Source organism: Atractosteus spatula, chromosome 9 (genome assembly GCF_055471065.1).
Source record: "Atractosteus spatula isolate fAtrSpa1 chromosome 9, fAtrSpa1.hap1, whole genome shotgun sequence".
Taxonomy (NCBI): Eukaryota; Metazoa; Chordata; class Actinopteri; order Semionotiformes; family Lepisosteidae; genus Atractosteus; species Atractosteus spatula.
In genome coordinates this window covers 9,863,212-9,887,007 of record NC_142714.1, presented here as the reverse complement: position 1 = coordinate 9,887,007, position 23,796 = coordinate 9,863,212, and the positions used below count along the sequence as shown (strand labels likewise).

Below are 23,796 nucleotides of genomic sequence, written 5' to 3'. Positions count from 1 at the left end.
TTGTCAGTTACTAAATAAGTAAAAAAAATAAACGTAATGATTACTAAATTATCAATGTAGTTTACGTATGTAATTAAATATTCATAAATTTAAAAAATGCATGAATTTATCAGCAACGGTAAACAGGCCCCGTTGGTCACGTGATGTTGTTTTGAAAATGGCGTCTCCCAGTGGAGGTAAATTCTAATTTCAGGTTTATATGACTTTATGGAAGAAGGGTTTAGAAAGCTTTTGCAGTTTCACCGAAAGAAATGTTTAGACAAAATATCGCATTTTTGAAACTTAGGTATTTTCTTACGAATTGTCTTTTTAAATTTGAGTGGCCACTACAGAGATGCTTCGTAACATAGCTGTCGATTTGCTATCGTGTTTTAATTAAATAGTAATTTAAGTATTTTATGTCGTACGTAATAGGATAGGTTTACATAGGTGTAGAGAACCACAAATGTGTATTTTGAATAGGAGCGGACTTCTAACTCTGCATACTTGTAAAAGGGCAAAGAAGCTATAATGCATTGCATTTTATGTTGTCAAATAATAGTTTTATTTCCGTTTACGTTATTTTCCTGTTTAAGCTCTTTATTAGTTATAACTTGTATTGCTGTAATCGAGGTCATATATTGTACCTCGTTACAGGAAGCACGTAGATATTTATGATGTAAAGTGTAATGCATGTTGTTTTGTAATCAAGGTGATGACTTGGAGACCTCTCTGCTGAGCTTTGAAAAGTTAGACCGGGCATCACCAGATCTGTGGCCGGAGCAATGTAAGTTCTGACCTCCCTCACATGTGCGCGAAATGTCTTTGGTACAAAAATGATTTGCATGTATACTATTCACACTTTTCAATACATTGCATTGGTCACACACTGTAGCAAGTTGCTAGGGTGAGACATACGCCGTCTGGAGTTAGGGAGACTCCAATTCGTACAGTTCGCTAATACAATACTCTTCGAGTGCTTTCATAATGTGAATTTAAGACCCAGTTAGCTTGCTTGAGGTGTAGCATTATAAATGGTTATCTGATAAGTTGTCCTGCAGTCCTCTTTTATTTGAGCTAAACTACAATGTTAATTTTTAATTATGTAGATCTCCTTTCTATGGAGGAGATAACAGATTGAGCATTCATGCTTAACTACAAGGTCCCAGGGCACTTGCCAGATTGAAGTAACGGTATAACCCTATTGCCTGGTCAGGTTTGTCCTTTCCAATTTTGTCTTTTCTTTTTCACGCTCTCAGAAATCAGCAGTCAACTTTTCCTGTACTGTTCTCCTGACCCCCTGCCCTCTTTATCTTGGAATATGTCGGTTCATTGTGCATCAAGTTTGTTTTTTTAAACTTCTATATTACAGTGCCTGGTGTAGCAGAATTTGCAGCTTCTTTTAAAAGTGTAAGTGTTTTTTTGTGCTATGTTTCTTTTGCACATAAATAATAAACCTTCATGAACATATTATATACTTTATTTTGTAGTTATTTCTCGGGAGAGTGAGTTGGGGGAATGGCAATTTACACTGAAGTGATCGAACCAAGAAGAATTGTTTGTATTTTTTTATTGGCTTTGCCATTATAGTTCTGTTTTACATTTCTTTCTGTAGCCAATAACCAACTCCCCACCCAAGTGGATGGCTGAACTGGAGAATGATGACATTGAGATGTTAAAAGGTAACAGTGTAACATTGAGAATTGTAGTCCATCTGTAGTGTTGATTTTGAACTTGCTATGATTGTTCTTGTGAGGGCGTGGAGGTCAGCACTGTTTCCTCATAGCCTTTTTGTCCAGGGTTCGAACCTGGGCTGGGATACCTTCCGTGGGGAGTTTGCATTTTATCTCCATGATCAAGTGGGTATTTGTTTGGTGCTTCTGTTTCTTCCCATCTTCCAAAGACATGTCGGCTGGTTTCATTTGTGTCTCTGAGTTGTCTCTTTGTATGTGTACTGCAGTGTACCGGCAACCCATCAGTGGGAACTCAGTGTCTGCTGGGTGGGGCTCCAGCTCTCACACCTCTGTGTAGGATAACAAATGGGTGAAATATAAACCACTCTCAACTCATTTTAAATTGCTGAAGGACCATAACTTGTCTTTGTCACGATAAAGAAGAATAGAATTATACAAGATATCTATTTTCTAATCGCTCCATCCAATTTAGGGTTATGGGAGCCTATGCCAGCCACCAGATAACATGAGGCAAGATACACTCTGGGCAGGATGCCAGTCATTTGCAGGGCAGACACACACTCACACCAGGGCCAATTATCCCAGAAGCAAATTAACCTAATAGGATCATCGGAGGAAACCCACATGAACACAAGGAGAACATACAAACTCCATGCAGATAGTACTGCAGGTCCTGAATTGAACCCAGGGCCCATCACCATGCCACCAGATGGAAGATGGACAGTGGAATAAAATGAAACATCCTTTTGAATATATTGGATTTGGGGAGTGAAACATGAATGTGAGATAAATTAGAGACTGGAAATAAAAAGATGGTACAGAGTACAGTGTACCTATTCTTCTAGATTTAGATAATCTATATCATGTGTTCTGTTCATTTGCATGAGGCCATCCAAAAGTAGATTAAATACAATGTGAATTTTTGCGTGAAACAAAATACATTTTTTCCATTATATTCTAACAGCATAAATTCAAAGACTAATGAAATATGACATTTCACTTGAGTTATTAGAAATCATTTTTTTTAATTCAGCATATTTAACCATAAGAATTAGTAATAAGATATTTGTCTCACATGTACCATCTATAGCTCAGGGATAAGATATTGTATCTCAGTCTCTTGTTGTTAGCTCTTTGCAACCTTATAGTTTTTTTTCTAATTCACTCAACCCCTGATTCCCCCTCCCAAAACAAAATGGCTCAACTTAAAACACTTTTCATCTGTGCATCTTATACGGTGGGACCCATGACATTTATTTGTTTGTTATTATATTTTTAGGAAAACTAGCCTAATTCCTAATATTTACTACATTTGACCTTAGCCTCTGGTTTTTCATAAAAAAAGAACTGACAGTCTGAATTCTGTGTTTTCTCGCTTGCAGAATTAGGGAGCTTGACCACTGCCAACCTGATGGAGAAAGTAAAAGGGCTGCAGAATCTGGCCTACCAGCTTGGACTGGAAGAGTGTAAGTGACCATTTTGATACTTCAGCTGGTACTGTACTTCCACCACAGGATGAGAACTGAAGCATTGAATTATTTGTTATCTTTGATTAAATGTAACGATCATTTCACATTTTGGATCTGAGAAACCTTTATGAATTGTCAAATCAGTTCAGACTGACCAGTTGTAGAAATTATTATACAGTGCCTTGCAGAATTATTCATCCCCTTCCAGTGATGACCCATGTTGTTAATTTACAAAGCATGTATATACATTTTTTTAAAATATGTATAAAAAGTATTTGAATGCTCAAACGGAATGCTTTAATGGGTGAAAGAATTTAATTGGCAGCTAGAAAACTGCATAGTAAAATCAAATATAATTTGTAGTCCTATATAACTTCAAATAGTCATATTTAAAACAACTGTTATGTCCTCAAAATAATTGGCCTGATGTAACGTTCTGCAGTATATTCCACAGAAGACATAGTATACTGTAGTCCTTTAAAAGAAAAGATAAAATAAGAAAGAGTGATTGAATCAGTTTCAGTTTTCATCAGAAGCCATTTGTCATTCTACTGATCGCCTCTGGGTGGTGCTGTTAGCTTTCACCGTATTTGTAATACAAGTCTGTTGGGGTCTCTCTGCTGAGCTTGTGCACAATGTTAGCATTCAGAGCTGACAGAAGGGATATTGCCCTACTTTAAAATGGATGATTCCAGCGATTTAACTTATTCAGAGCCTGAATGTAATATTTATCTTACCCTGTCATAAATGTTCCTGGCTGTAATGGGTGCATTAGCCCTGCACTGTTAAAAATTTGGATGGTTTATTCAAGCGTGTAACCATTATTATTCATACACAAAGCTCTTTCTTAAAATAATGACAAAAACCTTATTTGACCATGATTTGTTTTAATCTCCATCTGCTTTTTATGAGTCAGTTTGCTATGTAATGCCCAACACAGCATAGGCTTTCAAGTTGTAGTCTCTCTACTCTGATAAAATAGGACATTGTGTATTGCTGATTCAGTGACATGTATTAGCTTGAGTGAAGACTTTATGATAACTACATCTCTTACTTGGAAAACTAAAAGAAGTCATTATTTTGAGCACTGATAGTTACGTTGGGATGGAGTTCTATAGTACCTAATTCCATGACTGCAAAGCATGACTGATGCCCAATCGTTCACAGCAAAGAGTGTTCCTCTTTACATGGAGAAATGCTTTCTGCTTTCAAGCCTACTGTAGTAATCTCTGTACTGGTAAAGAACTCATTCTGTTTCATCTTCATTAATTTACATGATCAAAAAATATGGAAACAAAAATGATGTATAAAACTTGTGGAGCTGGGGATTGTACTTCTCATGCTTTTCTTTTTCATGTCAGTGTTATAATTCAACTCTTAGTTTCTCTTAGCAGATAGCCATTCCCTCTGTACAAATATGCAATCAAATAGGAAGTATTTTCACAAAAGCTATAAAAATGTATTACCTGCAAAAAACTTTAGGGAAAAAAAGAATAGGATCTTAATTTTCTGAAATTAAATTGCCTACAATCCTGTTTGTCATTTTATCAAATTTTAAGCATTTAAATCTCAATATTGCAGGCTTCTAAAATCTGACTACACTAATATGTTAGATTCCCTGCATCTATATATAATAATCCGTGGGATGGATTATGGTCATAAATGCTCCATTTTTTCAGGAGAAAGATGAGTACTTAATTTTCTGAATTTGTATATGAACAGAAAACAGCTCAGCATGGGCCATGGCAAATAGCCATTAAGGGATATTTGTGCAAGCTGTAATACGCTTCTTAGATAACTCGCCTGCTGCTTACAGAAGAGTAATAACCTAGAAAAAATAGTAGCTAAATAGAGTGCTTTTAATGTTGCCCGCAAACCTTTTTTCATATCATTCCATTTTGTTCCTTTTAAAAAACATAATTGAAAACGTGTTAAAGCCTAATGGATCTGCAGAAAACATATGTGTGTGGATTGAAGCTTTCCTTAGACTCGATAGTATGCTATGATGGGGAATACAGTTAAAATATTTAGAAGAGAACATTTTCACCATGTAACTCATAAGTATAAGTATAAGATTCAGCATCACAGCAAATGGGAAGATGGTCTTCCTGGCTTGGTTTAATATTCAAAGAAGAATAAATAAATGATGATTTTGTTAGCTGTTTCACAATTTAATAATAGCATTTTGTGCTTTAGGCAAGAGAGCTAGAGATGGAGTGGACTCTGAGCTTTGTGCAGATTTGTAAAATTCCATCAAGATGTGATGATTAAACAAGGGTTGTTCTAGGAAGGATTATGCCAAACATGATTTGTCAAGGCTTTGCTTTTACCAGTGAAATAGGAATTAAATGACTGTTTAATAGAGAGAAACTTCTTAACTATTACAGCTCTGCAGAATATTAGTTTGAACAGAAAAATGTTTAATACTTTTCATTTATATCAGTCTACTTTAATGACCACTTCTATAACAAAAAAATAAAATATTTAAGGAGTTGGCAAAACGAAGAACAGATGTTTTTTGTGTATTTGGACATAGCATCACGCAACAGTCATAGTGTGTACCCTCTCGGAGGAAAGATTTAGAAGACAAACTATGAAGATGGACTTCCAGTCCACTGAGGCTTGCTCATTGACTATTTCAGATAGTACTGTCCTGAATAAAGGTGGAGAAAAATCTACACTTCACAATGTCTTCATTTCTTAGTATCAATCGGAGGCATCACTGTAGTCCAGCAGGCTTAGGACTGTGGCTAACTGGGGCCTGTGCAGCTCCCCAATAGGAATTTATACAGTAAAATTCATATACTACCTTTACACTTTTATTAGTCAAAGTGATATCTCAAACAAATGACCTCTGTGTTGCCAGCATGTATTTGGTTTATTAATTTTGTAAGCTAAGGTTTTCAAAATAATTTTAGAAACTTTAGATGACTCGGTGCTTAGACTGTGATCAGGAGATGATCTAAGCTTCTGGTTTTCAAGACGAGCATAAACAACCAAAAAACACACAGTCTCCCATTATAACTTAATATAGTATGTTAATATGTGAAAGTAGGTACATTAGAATGCAAACATTGGTTAAAAGTGACACCTTTCCAATCTAAATGATTCTTGATCTTGAACTACAGTCTTTCTTCAGTGCTGAGGAGGCAGAGGGGAAGCATAATAATGATCTCTAAGCAAACATGCCATTAAGGTGACACAGAATTGGACTTGTGATGTCTGGAGGTCAGCCTTCTTCCAAACTAGTTGAGCCTGTTCTCATTTTATATTAACCTGAATAACATCAGGTGGAATTGTATAACATTTGACTTCTGTTCCTTAATAACTCAGGCTGGTGCAAACCTTTCACAGGGGCTTATGTAGCCTATATTGTTCAGCATGGACTGTGATGTCATAAAGCTTTAAAGCAAATCATTGCAGTGCTGAAGCTGGATGGACAATAGACCCTCTATGAGTAGCTTCTGTGGCTTCTATTTACTTTTTCTGCTTTCACTGAACCCCTGCTGTTACTTGAGTCTTAACATAGGGATTAAATTTTCATAAGGTTGTAGTTTACTGATGTGCTGTGCAATAGTATTATATAGAAGTTAAGATTTACAGGACTTTTATTCAAAAATTGATGGAAGGAATTATTTAATGTATTAGTGTAAACAGACATATGGAGCTTTCAGTGAAAAAGCAGTGTGATGATGTCATTGGGCTTTGACCTACATAGGACTTGTTTGGAAGTATGGGTAGGCACATGGGAAAACCCAGGCCAGGCTCCTACACAGCATTTCCAAAAATGTGTATGCTGATTTCAATTTAAACTACATTGTACAACAGATGTATTGCTAGAGGTTTATTAATTTTCTTTTTTGTTGTTGTTTTTCAAGTTCAGGTTTCTTAGAAAAAAGGTAACCATTGCTATATAATGCAAAATAAATACAGCAGTTTAAGTTTTAATGCTGATCAAAAATTACAGTTGTGTTTTGGCCTCTTCATGCGGTGCTCTTCAATATTGTTGAAGCTATTATTAGTTCTTACAGAGGCATGCTGCATTTTTAATAGCACATCTATAATGTGCCTTAGTTTAATTTTCTTCTCTTCCTCGGTGTCTGGGGAAGCCTTGTAAATCTTGGCCACTTTTTCATTATGGGGACCCATTTTTTATTGCCTTTAAATTAGACGGGAAAGCAGAGCAGGGTGGAGTTAGGATTTACTGCCCAGTTAATCGTGTGGACCTATTAAATGCTACAGATTACTAATAACCAGCACACAATCATGCAGAAAACTAACAGGGTGTCTGTAAAACAGCTAAGATTAAACAGATCACCAGGTTGCATCATCACAGGCAGGCAGACAATTTGACCTGGCTTGAATGAATAGAATCGGAAGACACTTTTGCATGCAAACTATGGATTTGCAAGGTTGTAATGTAGGAAGGGTTAAGCTCCTTCCCCCTCCCCTCTCCTCTAATCTAAAAGTGTTATGTTTTGGAATTGCTAATTAATGAACTGATAACATATATTACAGTATTGCTATCTGCCATTACAGGGGATCATCCAGGATATTCTTCTGGGTACAGTTGAGGGCAAATTCTATTCCGTTGTGGCTTTTTTTGGACGAGCAGCTGTGATACTCATGTGGCGATACCGCAGTTACTCCTACATCTAGAGCATATCAATAATTAGTGAAATGTTAAATTCCAACATTACTTTTAAATGGTAAAATATTGACCACATTGCATGACTACAGTCATTCAATCCCCAAAAGCAATGAACAGTACAATAAAAGCAAAGATACAGCAACACATACTTTATCAATTAATATCATCAGACCGCATTAAATATAGATTCTTGCAGATGAAGAAAATGTAATACTCTGTGTATGATAGTGCAGTCCAAGAAGAGATTTAAAATAAATGACCAAAACACCAATGTAAGAATCAAAGCAACAATCATGCTGTGTACCGCACAGACAAAAAGAGTTATTGCTGTATTTGTTTTCTTTCATCTTTATGGTTACGGCTCTGGTTTTGTGTAGCTGTTTCGCTCAGAGCTTTGACCAATGAGATTGAAAGAAAGCAATAGTTTTTTTTTTTGTTTTGTTTTTTAAAAAGGCAAAAGAAACAAATTGCAGGTGGAGCTGAAAGGGCCGGCGGCAGTGGCCGCTCCCCTGTGGTCTTCGGCGGCCGCCTGTTGCGGTCCCCGGGGCAGGGGGGCGCTTCTGCAGGCGAGACCTGCCACCACGTCCCACCGGGCCCAGCGCCTTGAAAAGGAGCACGCGTCTGCCCCAGCTGCTCAGCCCTGCTTAATAATGAATAGCTCCAGCACGGGCCGCTAAGTATTGTCATCAGAGCCTGCGTACACAGGGGAGTCGTGAAACAAGACTGATAACTAACGTTATTGATGGTAATTGAATTGAGATGGTTCCTCTGGGAAGAGCCAAGGGTTCTTGGGCTTTAAAGCACTTGTTGTTTGTTTAACTGTTTCCTTTGGGTTTCTTTCTTTCCTGCTGATTATAAATGGTCTCCTCTTGTCTTATAATGTCTTGCCTAATTTGTGTATAAAGGCGACAGGAGTCGTCACGGAGAGATCAGTTGAAGATGTGACAAATACTGACATTTGTTCTGATCTTTTGTCGGGTTTTTCAGGAGGGTTTCTCCAGTCAGGATGCATGCTGGCTTTTTTGTTTTATAGTTATGACCAAGTAAATGACTGACTGTAACGATTGACCGTATATTTTATTCAGAATGTTGGCGACCACTGTTGAGTAAAGTGTAAAAAAGACTGTATGCCTACAAATAGCAGTAATGTAAGAATGTAATATTGCTTTGTTTATTTTTCTTATTAACGTAAAAAACACGCAACTTTGATTCTAACCGATCTCTGATTAGTTATAGTAAGAAGGTGAACCAATCTCTTGCAAGCAAAATAAAATTTAGTTTTCAGCTTTTTTTTTTTGCTGACTATATATGTAAGTATTATAAGAAGATTTACAAATGGGAGGAGGCTTTATGGCTTCTGTAGCCCATTAGGTAGGCAGTGCCTAATTGATCCGAGGTTTCGTATCCGTCATCTGGCCAGGATATGGGCTTCAGCAGCATGGTAGGGTAGCTTGTTCCCCACTCCCTCAACCCTTTGAGTTAAAGAAATTTCTCCTGCTCTCAGTTTTTAATGCACTAGTACAGGCATTGTGGTTGCGTTAAACAGTGTGAATGGTACCTTTAGAGTAGGAAAAGATGAGGGGGCAGGGTTACCACATTGGGCATTCAGTCCACAGACGGCCTCTGGCTGTCATTAACAAGCTTGATTGGTAACTACTACTTGAACTCTGCAGAGGTTCACTGGCACTGATTTACAACAGATAAAATGCTAAGCTAGTCTCGCAACACCTGGGTCTCGCTGCTCTTTACCACCACATTCACTAAATGGTGCAAGAATGACTTAGCGGTAAATGTCTCTTTGTACCTGTAGGTAATTCTGAAGGTCAGACTTGACAGTTCTTAATGGGAACCCATTTGCTGAAGCCCTATGAAGAGGTTTTCAGAAGATCAATTTTTGTCTTATTAGAAGAACTGTAGTGCTGAATATGATTGCATTTTTGCCTTACCCTGGTAATGCGATCGGATCTATCCATCAAGACCGCATGATGAAAGGATGAACGATTATGAAGTGTTGCGACTGACAAGCTTAAAATGACGAAGAGAGTGGCTCCCCCCATTTTTATTACAGAGGATTTATGATAAATAGATGTGCAAAGAATTTCTTGTTGAAATTCTGATTTGGGTGACTGCAATAGAAAACAGTAGAGTACACCGCTATCGGCCACTTTATTGCAACACAAAAAGCAGTAAATAATCACCAATGTTTTCTCACTAGTGTAACTTTTTTGTATGCTTTTAAAAATATTAAACACTTTTTTTCCTTGCAACATAATAAATCATTTTATCTTGTAACATAAATACACTTTTACTTCTAAATGTAATTCTAAAAGTATAGCACATGAAGGGCAGATATTTTAAAAGCCTTGACTTTGCAAGATTTAATGAAGTTTTTCACCAAATAAGTGGCAGTAATTGGATCAGTGTCCGTGTAGTTGTGTGCGATATGTTGGTGGAGAGTGAAAAGAACCTGTCAGTCCTCTGGACTGTTGCTAACACTGAGAGACTGTCTTGCTTAAAGTGCTATATTCCCCCAGACAGTGATTGTGGGACTGGAATCTCTGCATAATCTGTCGAAATGATTACGCATTTCTTAGTGAAATTGCTTTATTTCATACACATATGCAATAAACTTTAGTAGCTTATTAGGCCTGTTTGCTTCTTTGCTTGCTGTGTTGTGTTGTATGGATATGGGTACAGAAAAACAAAACACAACAGATTGAATCAGAAAATGATCTTGTTGCCAGTAGCTATGGGAGTTTTTGTTTCAGGATTATGTTCATCTTAATAAAGTTAACAGAGTGGCATCCAGGATGCAAATGAAATGAAAATGATTTCAGAATAACTACCTTGAATCTTCATTAATTAGTGATCTGTCACGTGACCCTGCAACAGGACTGGTCTTATACAGAAGAGAAAGAATGAAACTTGAGCACATGGCTCCTTTTGTCCTTCCCAATGCATCCTGAGCAGATCTGAAATGACATATAATTTACATAAATAAATTAGGATTTCATAGAATTTTTTCTCAGCTAATCACCGCAACGGTATGAACCTTTTGGGGCAATATAATGAATGAATTGTGACTGATTGCCTATTAATAAGGACGCTTTAGGAGCTGGGTCCCATACTGGGGCGTGTGTGTGTGCTTGTGTGCATGTTAGTGTATGTGGTTGAGTGCAGATGTGCTGAGATGGGGAGGTAAGAGAAGGGGAGATGGGCACAGATATAAAGAGGAACCAGTGCCCCCCTGGGAAATCATAACTCGTGTCCGCATCTTAAATATTCCTGTGAAGTATCAATAAGTGGGTAATTGAATTTTGAACACAAACATGAGCGTCAGGTGGAAGGGGGGGGTGGAATGGGTAGTGGTGAGGGGGGGCTTGTCATCTTCCCTTTGCTCTGGGCGTCCCCAGGGACGGTGGCAGAGAGGATGGATGTTAAATCCATTAAATAAAGATTACACTCTGTAATAGCTCACTGTGGCAGTTGAAGAGGAGCAAAAGGGGTAGGATTACAGTCTGTTTGTGGCTTAATGAAACTGTATTAGGGCAGTCAAGATAAAAACGACTCTTGTTAACCTAGGTGGTCATCTGCCTTCAGTGCCAAATGGATCCATCTTAATTCTTATTTGCAACTGCAGGTCAAATAGCCACTTCCCTTTGCTAATCATCACCCTTTCCATCACGCCGAGTGCGGGGATGGTTTTGGGAATGTTCTCATCACTCATGTGGGCTTTGGGGATTTTATGATGTTTATGTGCTTGTTTCTGTTTTAAGCAGGGGTCACTATAAAGCTTTTCATTCCGATTCAATTGCTTTGTGTTTTGTAAAACGCGAAGAATGAATTTTAGATGCTTGCAGGTGTGGTGTTCTTTAAAAGAATTTATATTCCGTTCGGTACATAGTACAAGTATGCCCTTGCTATGATGTTCCATATTCTTATTCTTAAGCCTTACTAGTGTAGCTCTGGGTTTGTGCTTTGGATTATTCTCCCGTTGAAAGCTAAATTATGGTCCCAGTTTTTAAGTCTTCAGCAGAGTAAAACTGGATTTCCTCTAGTATTCACCTGTACTTTGCTATATCCATTTTTCCCTCAATCCTAAGTTTTTTTTCTTTCCATTTAATGTTTCCAGTCCCTGTGGAGAAAAAGCATCCCCATTGCATGATGTTGACAGCACCATGCTTGACTGGGAGATGTGCTGTCCTCATTTTGAGCCTTATGTAATACTTTGCAATTATGCCAAGAAGTTCCAATCTTGTCTTGTCTAACCACAAAACATTTTGCCACATGTTTGCTGTATCCCTTAAATGCTTCATTGTAAACACATGTAGACGGCTTATTTTTAATAGTGGCTTCACTCTTGGCCACCCTGCCATACAGGATCGTCTTGTGACATGTTTGAGGTATCATTTACTGATGCTCGTGACTTTATCCCAGTCTTTCTTTGAAAGCTCCTTAGTCTTCATTAATTTCTTGAAATTCAGTAAGTTATCATAGAACCTCACAGAAACAGGTGTTTTATCCTGAAATAATGAAAACCACTGTTATTGTACTTACAGAGTCCAATTCAACTCAATGTGTTGCTTATGCCAAAGCAAAGGGTTGAATACCTATCCCATCATGACCTTTCAGTTTTCTTTCATACTAAGTTATCTTTTTGTTTTTTTGCTTTGTGTGAATAGGATTGTCAATACTGTATACCAGTAATATGCATTAATTGGTGCTTCAAAGTGCAAGCAATAAAATGTAAAATACGTGCTAGCACTTTAACATTTGCAAGGCACTGTATTTTGTTTTTTAATAGCAAAATGAGCTTTTCAGTTTGTATCAGTCTGAGGATATGTTCTGTTAATCCCATTGAATAGCTGGGTGGCACCACTCAGTGACTGGTAAGGTCTGCAGGTCTGACTTGCAGTACTGCATGGTTAGGCATTGTGACACGAGAAACAGTCTTTCGCATTTAACACTGTAGTTAGGTTCTTGTGTATATCCGAAATCACAACACCCCCCTTAGACTCTCCTGTTCCCCTCCCTTGATTAAAATCAATCATAATTGTATTAGTATTTGTATGTATATAGTTTAAAGTATTATGAAAACAGTAATACAGCAAATAAATACTGTACAGTCTACAGCAATGATAAAATACAGGGAACACAGTAGATGCATAGCTCTCACAAATAGTCTTTTCTCTGTCTCTAATTGCATGAATCAAAGATTCATTCTTGCCACACAGGTCATTGCCATCTCACCCCTTGTTCAAAATCTAGATTTGTTCATTCAAAATCAGGCACTTTTCTTGACTTACCTTTCATCAACCACATACGCACAAATTCACATACAAATATTTAGCATAAAACGTACTTGTTACTTTTTTGCTCCCTTATGTTTTAATAACTTTAATGTTCTACCTATTAACTTCAATAACTCTGTAGTTCAGAGTTCAACAATTCCACTTTTTTATAATTGCTGACTGAAACTTTAAACATTCCTTTTACTCATCTGTCTCATTTCTTCTTGACTCTCTAACATCTGTATCACTGATGTTTCAATTCTTTTAGGAATTCTTTATAAAATTAGCTATCCTTTTTCCAGAATACATTCAAAATCAAATGTCACTTTCCATTGATCTAAAAGAAAAAACAATGCACGTATACTTCAAACGTGTTTCTCAGGGTGAAATGTTTGTAATATTAAAATTGCATTTATACAAACACTTCTGAGTTCATCTCAAGTTTGTCTTTATGCCAGTCATTATGAGCTAGGAGCCCCACTACACAGCAAATCTGGTAGAAATGTGAGAAATTTCTTCACCTGTTGTATTGCATGGGAAATTTCAGGCCAGATTGTACAAATCCATAGAACAATTAAGGCAGGACACTAGGATAAATACCCCTACTCTGCCGAACAATGCTACAGGATCTGTAATGCACAGGATTCAGGACCTTGGTCTAAAGTCGCATCTGAAGGACAGCACCTCCTACAGCACAGTGTCTCTGGTCACCATAGTGGGGCAATAGTGCAACATACTGGCCCACCGGGGATACCTCAAAAATAGTACCTAGATTTCCTTGGAGGTCCCCCAGTACTGACGAGGCCCAGCCTTGCTTAGCTTCTGCAATCTGTTGAAATCAGGCTAGAAGGTGATAAAGCTGCCGTTGTTTTCAAGTTTGATTTTTCAATGGTACATGGGCTTTTTCAGTGGTACACGGTACCTTTTCGCCATGCACAGACGCTCTTTTGCCTAATACCCAAGCTTGCAGTCCTAGAGGTGGTTAAAATGTTGCCATAAGATTAATTATTTTAAACTGGTATCGTCAGTTATAGAAGAAATATGATGCAGTGCAACAGTAAAATAACTAAATATGGGAAATAAACAGCAAGCAAAATGATGGCTAATGCAATCCAGTTGTCAGTCAATATGGATAGTAGCTGTAACAAGTTGCTGATTAACTAAGTACAGAATTTGTAATTGACCTTTCTAATCAACTAAACAAATCTCAGCTTCCACCTAATCAGTATTGATCTCCTGATTCTCCTAGAGACCCAGAGAGTTACTGGCAGCACGCGCGGTGCATGTCTGTGTGTGTGTGGGGCGTGTGTGTGTATGTCTGTTAAAGAGGCAGGAGGTCATTTTCTGAATTCAATCTGATCTTGCGATGCAAATCATTTTATTTTCATACCGGGAGGAAATTGAGGATAAATTGAAAACTAATTAACGACCTGAGCAGAAGGGCAATTGCCGGCAGTCTCGCGGGAGACAGCGGACCAGAGCCGCAGTCTTTCATTGTCTCAGCCGCCAGAGAGGGGCAGCAGAAAGAGGAGCCGATGGAAAAGAATTTCGTCAACTTGGCCCTTAAGAAGCCTGCGGGTTATTTAATGAATGTCAGCAAAAATCAGTGAGACAAATCTAGGATTGGAAGATTGGTTTATAGCATGGTGTTGATGGCTCAATAGGAGCAGCCTGTGCAGTTGTGTAAAGGGCTGGGAGGTTTGGCTCCTGCTTCTGCCCTGATATTTTCAAGATTTATCGGTGATGCATTAGTATAAGCAGGAAAAATTATTTCTACATAAAATATACTTTGCTGATTCCTCCTGCCAGGCTGCTGTATTGTTAAGTAATGACTTTTGAATAAAACCTGCAAGCCCTCCATTGCCAGTATTAAATAGTACCTTCAATACAGTTTTTTGTGATAGAGTGTATAAAGGACCTATAAATAATCATCTTGATTTGTAAATAGTGAGCAAATCGGACTTTGAATCTGTGCCTTTATATACTTCCTAATCATTTTTTAGATAAAGAAAAACATGCAGTCTGTGAAGCTGAATTTGATAGAATAAGTCTTTGAGAGTGCTGGGGCCCTGGGTTCAATTCCTGGGGCGCTATCAGTGTGGAGTTTGAATGCTCTCCCTGTTGTTGTGTGGGTTTCCTCCAGATGCTCTAGCTGTCTCCCATACTCCAAAGACATACATACATAAGAGGTATGTTTATCAGCCTCTGGAAGATTCGGCCCTAGTGTGACAGTGTGCATGTTTGTGTTTGTGTGTGACCTGCAGTGGACTGGTGTCCCATCCAGGGTGTATCCTGACTTCTACTCATTGCTTGCTGGGATACGCTCTGGTTCCCTCGTGACCCTGTATCTGATAAAGCGGTTAGAAAATGGATTGGTAGATGGAGGTCTTTGAGTCTAAATTCGTCATATTCAGAAAAAAGAATTACCAAATTAAAAGTCAGAATCTTAGATTAAAAAAAAATACTGGCATTTTTTTTTAGTTTTACCATTAATGAGATAAAATGAGTTTCCACATGGATTGCCATGAGGTCTTCTGAGTTGATTCCTTAAAGGCTGTCGCACTGTTTGGCTGTCATGCGGTAACCCTTCTCAGCACAAGCCTCAGTGGAGTCTGCACCCCCTTCCTTCCCTCCCCCAAGACATAATGAGCACTTTCAAAAGTAAATAAAGTTGGATTCTTCGTCTCCTGCTGTAATTTCTTCTAATATGAAAATTATATCGCCGTGGCAGTAATTACGGGTCATCCTAATTTATTTCACACCTCTTGATTCTGATGGTTTCATTCCTTTAAGGTTAGGCTTCGGTGTCACGAGCTGTGATTATTTTGTTAAACGTTATTTGAATAGACAGCAGTGAGAGAAATTAATCAATCTGAATCCAATTAGCATCATGTTTAACCTGATGATGGACACCTCAAGGTGAAACGGCCACAGTGCTGCTCCAGCATTATTATTCAGAGCGGCTCATCTCATCTAAATTACAATTCAGTGTGCTTTTTCATTAGCTTCAGGGAGTGAAGATGGGTAACCCTTTCGCAGACATGCAGAGATGTTGGGTATATATTTAGGACTTGGATCAAGTGGCTTTGTGTGGCGGTATAAAAATAATCAGAGCTTTAATTTGCTATTTCTGCTGTGAATCAAACCATGTGCAATTTGCAAATGTGATTCTGATAATTTTGTCCATCCCAGCTAAGGCCCGAAATTCTGGATATACACTGAAAGGTTACGAATAAGAGGAGGCCTTTCATGCAATTCTAAAATGGAGCATTTCAATTGTGTTTTTGTAAAATGATATTAGAATGAAAATTGTTACATGTAGCTTGTGTTGTTCATGATTATTTGGGCTGTATTTCACAGCACCCCTCTAAAATGATCCATTTTGCTTGACAGCAATTGAAACTACTCATCTTGGTTATCTTGTTTTTTCTAACCAAATATGAATGTCTAACCAGGCACAAATATTTGGCATGTATCAGCTGTGGAAGCTGGTGTGTGAAAAACAGGTTGTAAATTGGATTTATCTCTGTCTCTACAACTAAAAGGTTTCTGCCACTTGGAATAGATCAGTTCCATGTAGTGGATCTGTTTTTATGGAGCAATTTAAGCCTGCTGAAATTCTGCACTGATCCCTTCCTTGTCAGGAAGTAGAATTTTAAAGATGCTCAAAATAGATCTGTATTGCATAACTTTAATACTAGAGAATTCTGGCCCAACACATGGAATCTCAGCCGTGATTTAAAGAATGCAAGAAAATTGTCCTTACAGGTAATGCATGTCTTTCAGTGGACCAGGATCTTGTTTGTAAGTCTGGGGGTATGTCCTGTTTCATAGCATATTGACTAAACACTGGATACTCCCTGTTGGTGTCACTTGATTAGTTGTGACAAGAGGCCAGGTAGATGGAGTCACAGCCACACAAATGTGTCTTGTCTTGGTTAGGAATACACAGCCAGGGCACCTTTCCTTGTGCTTTCCCATGGTGAGGGTAAAACTGAAAAACCCACAATGGAAGCCAGGCCCAAAATGGAGGTTAAGTGAAAGGTGCATCATGCCATTTTATTTTCCAAGAGAATTTTTCAAAATATTATGAGATGGAGTGAGGAATGAACAGCTCCCAGCCAGGCCCCAACAGGTTCAGCATATCTCATTTCTGTGCATCTGTCTGCTGGTATCTGATGTCCCAGCTTCCCAGATCCCTGCATGTTCCACATGTATATCCAGAAGAATATATCCACAACCCCCCCTCTCCCTCCCCTTGCTGCCACCAGACAGCCTGACACGTGCTCTGTCACTGTGGTATCAGCATGCCGTGTGTGTTGTTGTTTTGTAAGTCAAAAATGAACAGATGTTTGTATAAATTACCTTCCTGTCTGACGTCTTGCAAATTAAATACGCAGTGTGCATTAATAAACAATTCTGCTTGGGGAAAGGGGGTTACAGAGATTGGTGGGTGTATTGGGGGGGTCCGTTTATTAATTCTAGGTTGATGCGGCTCTAAAATAATGCAGATGACGAGAATTTGGGGGTAGATTGTTGTCTGCTTAAAGGGTGCTATGGCTGTTGCCATTCAGAGATTGAAGATTTTTAATAATCTGTCATGCAAAAGCTTATGGCGGAGCTTCAATACCAAAGTGTATTGAAGTGCTGATTTTTAGCCTTCTGTCTGCAGTTTTCTACTGCAAAAAAAAATCAGAGATCAGTGTAGGAGTTATGTCAAAGGTTTCCAGGCCCATCCAATTGCAAAATGTAAAAAAAAAAATAGGTTGGTAAGAATGCTGCACTTTTGAAATTTCATCTCGTCGCCATTAATTTTATGCAATTATCATACAGTAACCTTTTAATTCTTATGAATGAAATTGAATATCCACTATTCTTAAGCCATCTTAACAACAAAGAGAAACTAGAAAATGGAAAGCAGTTTTGAAGTCTTCCAAATAAGTCTGTCCCTGCACACTGACATTAACATCACCCACAAACTGCAAAAAAAATCCTTACATTCTACTATAGCCAGATCATCTTTATTCATTTCAATGTGAAATAAACTTCTGAGCGCATATTAAAGGAGCGTTCACAAACCAGCAGTCTCGAAGCAATTTCAAATTTGTGGCCCACAAGCAAATTGTGGAACAAAGGGAGTAGATTGCATGAGTTCATTTTTTTAAATATGCTTTTGGATCTCTTGGTGAAAAGGATGAAAAGCCTGTGGAAAAGTTCATTTCTGCTCTGTGTGAGGCTTGTTCTTCATTTGTACATTAGCCAATGCATTGAGAAACTGGGGAAGGAGGAGCATTAAGAGTTATGAAAGTTGAGGGGAATATTGCTATTGGTTTAGCTTTGCACTAGCGATTGTGTTAAGTGGTGTTATGTTGCAATGCTTTTTTTGTGTTTTAGTAGCTTATTTTATAAGGTATTGGTGAGTGCTAGAGTGTGCATAATTCTTACAGTAGTTCTATAATTGCTGTTCAGCTTTGGGGCTATTAAAATGTCCTCTATAGCATTATGTTTTATTAGATGAGCACTGGATAATACATTGCTTTTTCTACCAAATTGAATTATCTGTTGGCTTAAATTTTCTGGAGCAGAGATATACTTTATTTCACTTCAATCTTGCCATTTAGAACCTTATTCCAGCAAAAAAAGATCAGAGACAGAACAGGTCTGCACTGTGGTGACACCTGAAAAATGCTCCACAGTAGAAACATTTTCTCTTTTCTATTTTTCAGTGTGGAATCAACCTTGTTCCTAATCTCTGTAGGGTTTGCCTAGCTCCAATACGGTTAATAGATATTTAACACACTACTGAAGTCCATAGTGTATTATTTTTTTAGGAAAAATGTGAAAGTTTAACTTTGCCATAGAATTATTTTTAATCACCCCGAGTTTCCTGATTGGCTGAGCATCATATTGGATTGGACGTAAACTAGTGACATTGCACCAAAAAGGGTAGCCAACAGAACAATAGTTTCGTGATACAGTACAAGAAAGAGGATTAACCAAAGAGAGTTTAGTTAAAGCAGTAATTCTGATTTGTCTTTCAGTCTTTTTAGTCCTTTAACTACAATTATTTGAATTCTATGAAGGCAACTATTGACTTTGTGAGACTACAGTCTTGGCAAGGATGCAGCACAAACCCTGCTACCAGGCAGTGAGGTTATATGCTCTTCAACACTTAAAAGCTAGAGAAAACACTTTGTAAAGAGATGTTGCGTATTAACGAGTCACAAGGTGGTCCACAAAATCCCCTTTTTTGTTTTTAATTCAGTACAGTCATAAGTAGACTTTCATCTCCCTGAAAGCTACAGGAATGTTAAGGCATCCAAATTCAAATTAAACCCTGCTTAAAGAAATGAATCTTTTATCAAGGTGACAATTATTAAATTCAATATTATGCATTGCACCTTACAAGTTACAAGAGCAGTAATAACAGCAAGCAAGAAAGAGTTTGAGTAATGCAGTTTGAAGCAGAATTCAGACCGCCTGTGCCGACTAGCCAGGCCTGTGTGTTCTCTTTCCGAAGAAGCGTGCAGCAATCCGTGGCCCTGCATGCTGTGCACACTTTCTGTAACACTTGTTGAGCAACAGAAGGATTGCTGACCTCTGCACTCCAGACGAATTTCACTTCTCACTTTTCGCTTTCCCACTCCAGCCTGGGGATTGGCCGTTCTCTGAAAATTGGTGCATACGCTCACCAGCTGCTGTGGTCTGGATTTATTTACAGTACACTGATGGGATGGCCGTGTTTAGTCGTTGAAAACAATATAATTGTAGTCCTTGCTGTCTGTCAAACAAGATTATTTTTTCATACTTTCTGCCATATAGAAAGGTTTTGTACAGTGCCTTCACATTAATGTAGCCACATTCATTTTTTTTCTGTTTCATGAAACTTGTCAGTTGTGTACCTCTCACTGAGGATGTCTTTATATTTTGCTTTATAGTGTATAGCACCTCTTGATCATGATTTCACTGTATTGCTTATTTGAGTATTGTCTTCTCCAACTTTAAGGTCATTTCCCAGATTTAGTGCCTCCAGTGGACACACATTGTTGACAGGTTATCAGCAAAGAACTTACATTTTGATAATTCATGGCAAAATATCTTACCGACAAGCCTAAAGGCTAATCCTCAAGATGAAGTGGGGCTTTTATGATTATTACATTGTTGATTATCGAAAGTTTAATAATAATAATTCCTTACACTTATATAGCACTTTTCTGGACACTCCACTCCAAGCTCTTTACAGGTAATGGGGATCCCCTCCACCACCACCAATTGGCAGCCCCACCTGGATGATGTGACGGCAGCCATAGTGCACCAGTACGCTCCCCACACATCAGCTATCAGTGAGGAGGAGAGCAGAGTGATTAAGCCAATTCATAAACGGGAATTATTAGGAGGCCATGATTGGTAAAGGCCAATGGGAAATTTGGCCAGGATGCTGAAGTTACACCCAAGAAGCACCCTGGGATTTTTAATGAGCACGGAGAGTCGGAACCTCTGTTTTTATGTCTCATCTGAAGGTTGGAGCCTTGTTTCACAATATAGTGTCCGCCTCACCATACTGGGGCATTTGGACCCATACAGACTGCAGGGTGAATGCCCCCTGCTGGCCTCACTAACACCTCTTCCAGCATCAACCTTAGTTGAGGTCTCCCATCCAGGTACTGGCCAGGCTCACGCCTGCTTAGCTTTAGTGGGTTGCCAGTTGTGAGTTGCAGGGTAATATGGCTGCTGGCCATATTGTATGAAGAAGAAACCTTTAATCTGTTTTTTTTTTGTGTGATTGCATTGTCTAATTGTGAGATAACCTTTGTTTGTGTTTTTCAGCCAGAGAAATGACCAGAGGAAAATTTCTGAACATTTTGGAAAAACCCAAGAAGTAGTCGTCTTTGGTCAGTAGGACTTCAGTAAACAAACGTGTGATTGGTGATGAGACTGAAGAACACTTGTAGAGCATCTCCACAGTGTGCAGCAGGCTCTCTTACTGCGGCATCATGAACATACGGGACACCTGAAAATAGCACCCTGGAGTGAGCTGAACAGGCCAGTCTTGTACATGCCATTGATGTGTAGCCATTTTGTCAGTTCATAAATAGACTTCTGACTTAATTTCAACAAACTGACTTCTCCCTCATTGATCAGTGACATTACTACAAAATTGGAGCCACAGGAGAGCAATCACCTTGCATAGCTACATTGTCACAAATGGCACTCAAGCATCCCGGAACACTTCAGGGTTAAACACAGGAGTGCACGCTTCTAGACTCACCAGCTTCAGTGAGCTAAAGCCCCACAGTTTTGAATCCAGTACGGCTTTCAAACTTTTTCTTTTTCAACCAGCTCCAGGATGATCCGTTTCATTTCTGTACTTGCACTAGTAAGGTAGCCCTCCTTAGACTTTCTCTCTGAGTTTTTTTTTATAAGTGTCTTGTTTTCTGTACCATTCATCTTGTTGCAATTCTGCATTAACATGTTATTGTCTCTTTTAAGTGAGTTCTGTGTTAAACTGTATTTGTGAATAAAATAATTTTGAGACCTGTTAGTTTGAGTATGAATTCCTTTTATAATATGTTTACTTGCCTTCACATGAAGCTGCTGGAAGTTCCAAGTTTGAAGCTAATTCATCCCATTGTGGGAGAGTAATGCAGGCATTTTAATGGGTTTTGTAATTGAGTGCTATAAGAACTACTACTAGGGCTATCAACAGAAAATGAAAAAAACTTTTTTTCTTGGAAATGGCCAACGAACATCTTTTTTGTTTAAGATCGCGTTCATTGCTGTGAGTTGTTTTAAAGTAGTTCTTAGTAGTAGAAGTAGTAGTAGTTAATGTTCTCTTTTGGAATTAATTATTTAATTATTTATTTGGAGCATTTATGCGTACTGTATAGTAAGCCCTAGCTCAGAAGTATCCAATCCTAGTCTTGGAGTGCATGTGTCTGCAGGGTTTGAGTCTTTAAATCAACAGCACCTGAAGAACTGAGAAAACATGTAAAATTTGTCCAGTTAAGCCAGTAAACAACTGGTGTGACATGTTAAGACAGAGCTGGAATTGAACGCTTGCTAACACAACAGCCCTCCAGAAAACTCAGAAAGCCAAGCTTGCAATTGGTGGGTAGTTCAGTGTTTTATGTTGATCTGGCCCCACGTCTGAAGTGACACTTGTTAATTTTATAAAAGCTTTATATTCTTTATAAAAACTAAGTTAACTTCTAAGATGTCTTCAGTTTGGCTATTTGGTTAAAGTTTAGGTCTCAAGTATGTCTAATGAAAATTGGTTGATGGGGACTGATTTTTAGAGTAAACCTTACTGGCAGAATTTGTAAGAGATGAACTAGGGAGGCAGTTGGCATAAGAAAGGATTCTCATGTAAAAAAAACACTAAACTTCCTGCAGTCACCTTAATGTAGAAACTGTTTGGAGGGCCTAAAACTTATTAATTAGGGCAATAACTTCATGCCTGCACCATTTCACAGACATTCTCCATTAAACCGCTTCTTTAGGTCTGGAAATATAAGTAGCTCTGACACTGGACTAGTCCTCTGTATGATGCAATTTTTCACTTAATGAGAATTGGAAGCGGAGGCCTTACACAAAACATTGCATAAAAATAATATTGCGCATTGTCGTCCATTGTAACAAGAGTTGACATAATTACTAGGGCCATTTCTTTTCTAATTAGCACACTTCCACCGTGGACAGAGTTAGCGGTCAGGCAAAAAGAGAATCGGACAAGCATGGCGAATTGGAAACAAAAAGAGACCCATTCATTGTAATTAGGTGAGACAATGCTTCGGACTGTTCTCAGCTGGAGATGTCGCTAAAACTTTGGCCATTTTGGCAAGTGGTTACTGCACAAGTTACACATCTCCCCAGGCAGCTAATAAGCCCCTAATTGTCTTTCCGATTCACACGGGTTTCGACAGCCACTGCAAAACGGCTGCTCCATATTTCCCAGACAAGATGTTTTGGAGTTCATGTAAAATTTTCAAAACGTTTTTATAAATGGGAGGTGCACTGAGTTCTCTTTTCTCCCTCCACACATCACAAATGTACTGCAGTGCTGGCAGTAATATTATTGTGCATTCTGAGACTCCTGTTGAGCCTTTTTTGGTAGGTCAATAGAAATGCGGACAGGTGTCTGACCTTTCACTCAGGACTATGAGATGCTCTTCGAGTTCCCCAATTGTTATCAGTAATCATTTGCACAAGACAACAGGTAAACTATTCACACAAAATTGTTGTATATTTAACAATGTTCTCTATTGTTCCAGAGGAAACAAGTTTCACAGGTTTTTCCTGTTTACAAATGGATTTCTCAAAGAATGCTACTTCTTTCCACTTTCTTGTGTATGATATAGTTTATAGACTTTCTTTGAATGCCTGATGTGGAAGTTCAGAAAATTTCATTATAAGATGGGAATTATGGATTTATGACACACAGTAACCTGTCTACTTCAAATAAAGCAAGAGCCTTTTGGTTTCGGAAGAGAACAAAATTCATCCCAATTTTTTTTTTAAGGAATCCATCAAACTCTTTCCTTGGATGCTCAAATGAGTAATTTGGTCTACAAGTGTGTTTGTGCTTCAGACCTTTCCTGAGCAGGAAGCTCAGATACTTTCGGCCTGTCGTGACGTGTTGCTGATGTTGGGGTCACTTCCTAAGGATGGGCGTCCCTAAAAGCCAGCCATCAGCAACACTTCTCCCTGACCCC

The 23,796-nt window shown here is 38.4% G+C and overlaps 1 protein-coding gene across 1 annotated transcript; it reads left to right on the top strand.

Moving 5' to 3' along the window:
• Nucleotides 1-78: 78 nt before the first annotated feature.
• On the top strand, nt 79-21,622 carry lin52 (lin-52 DREAM MuvB core complex component). The gene is made up of 6 exons (XM_088926087.1): nt 79-176; nt 692-766; nt 1,352-1,389; nt 1,595-1,661; nt 3,056-3,139; nt 20,912-21,622. The coding sequence occupies exons 1-6, from the start codon at nt 101-103 to the stop codon at nt 20,965-20,967; spliced, it is 396 nt and encodes a 131-aa protein (XP_088782213.1). The 5' UTR covers nt 79-100; the 3' UTR covers nt 20,968-21,622.
• Nucleotides 21,623-23,796: the final 2,174 nt, after the last annotated feature.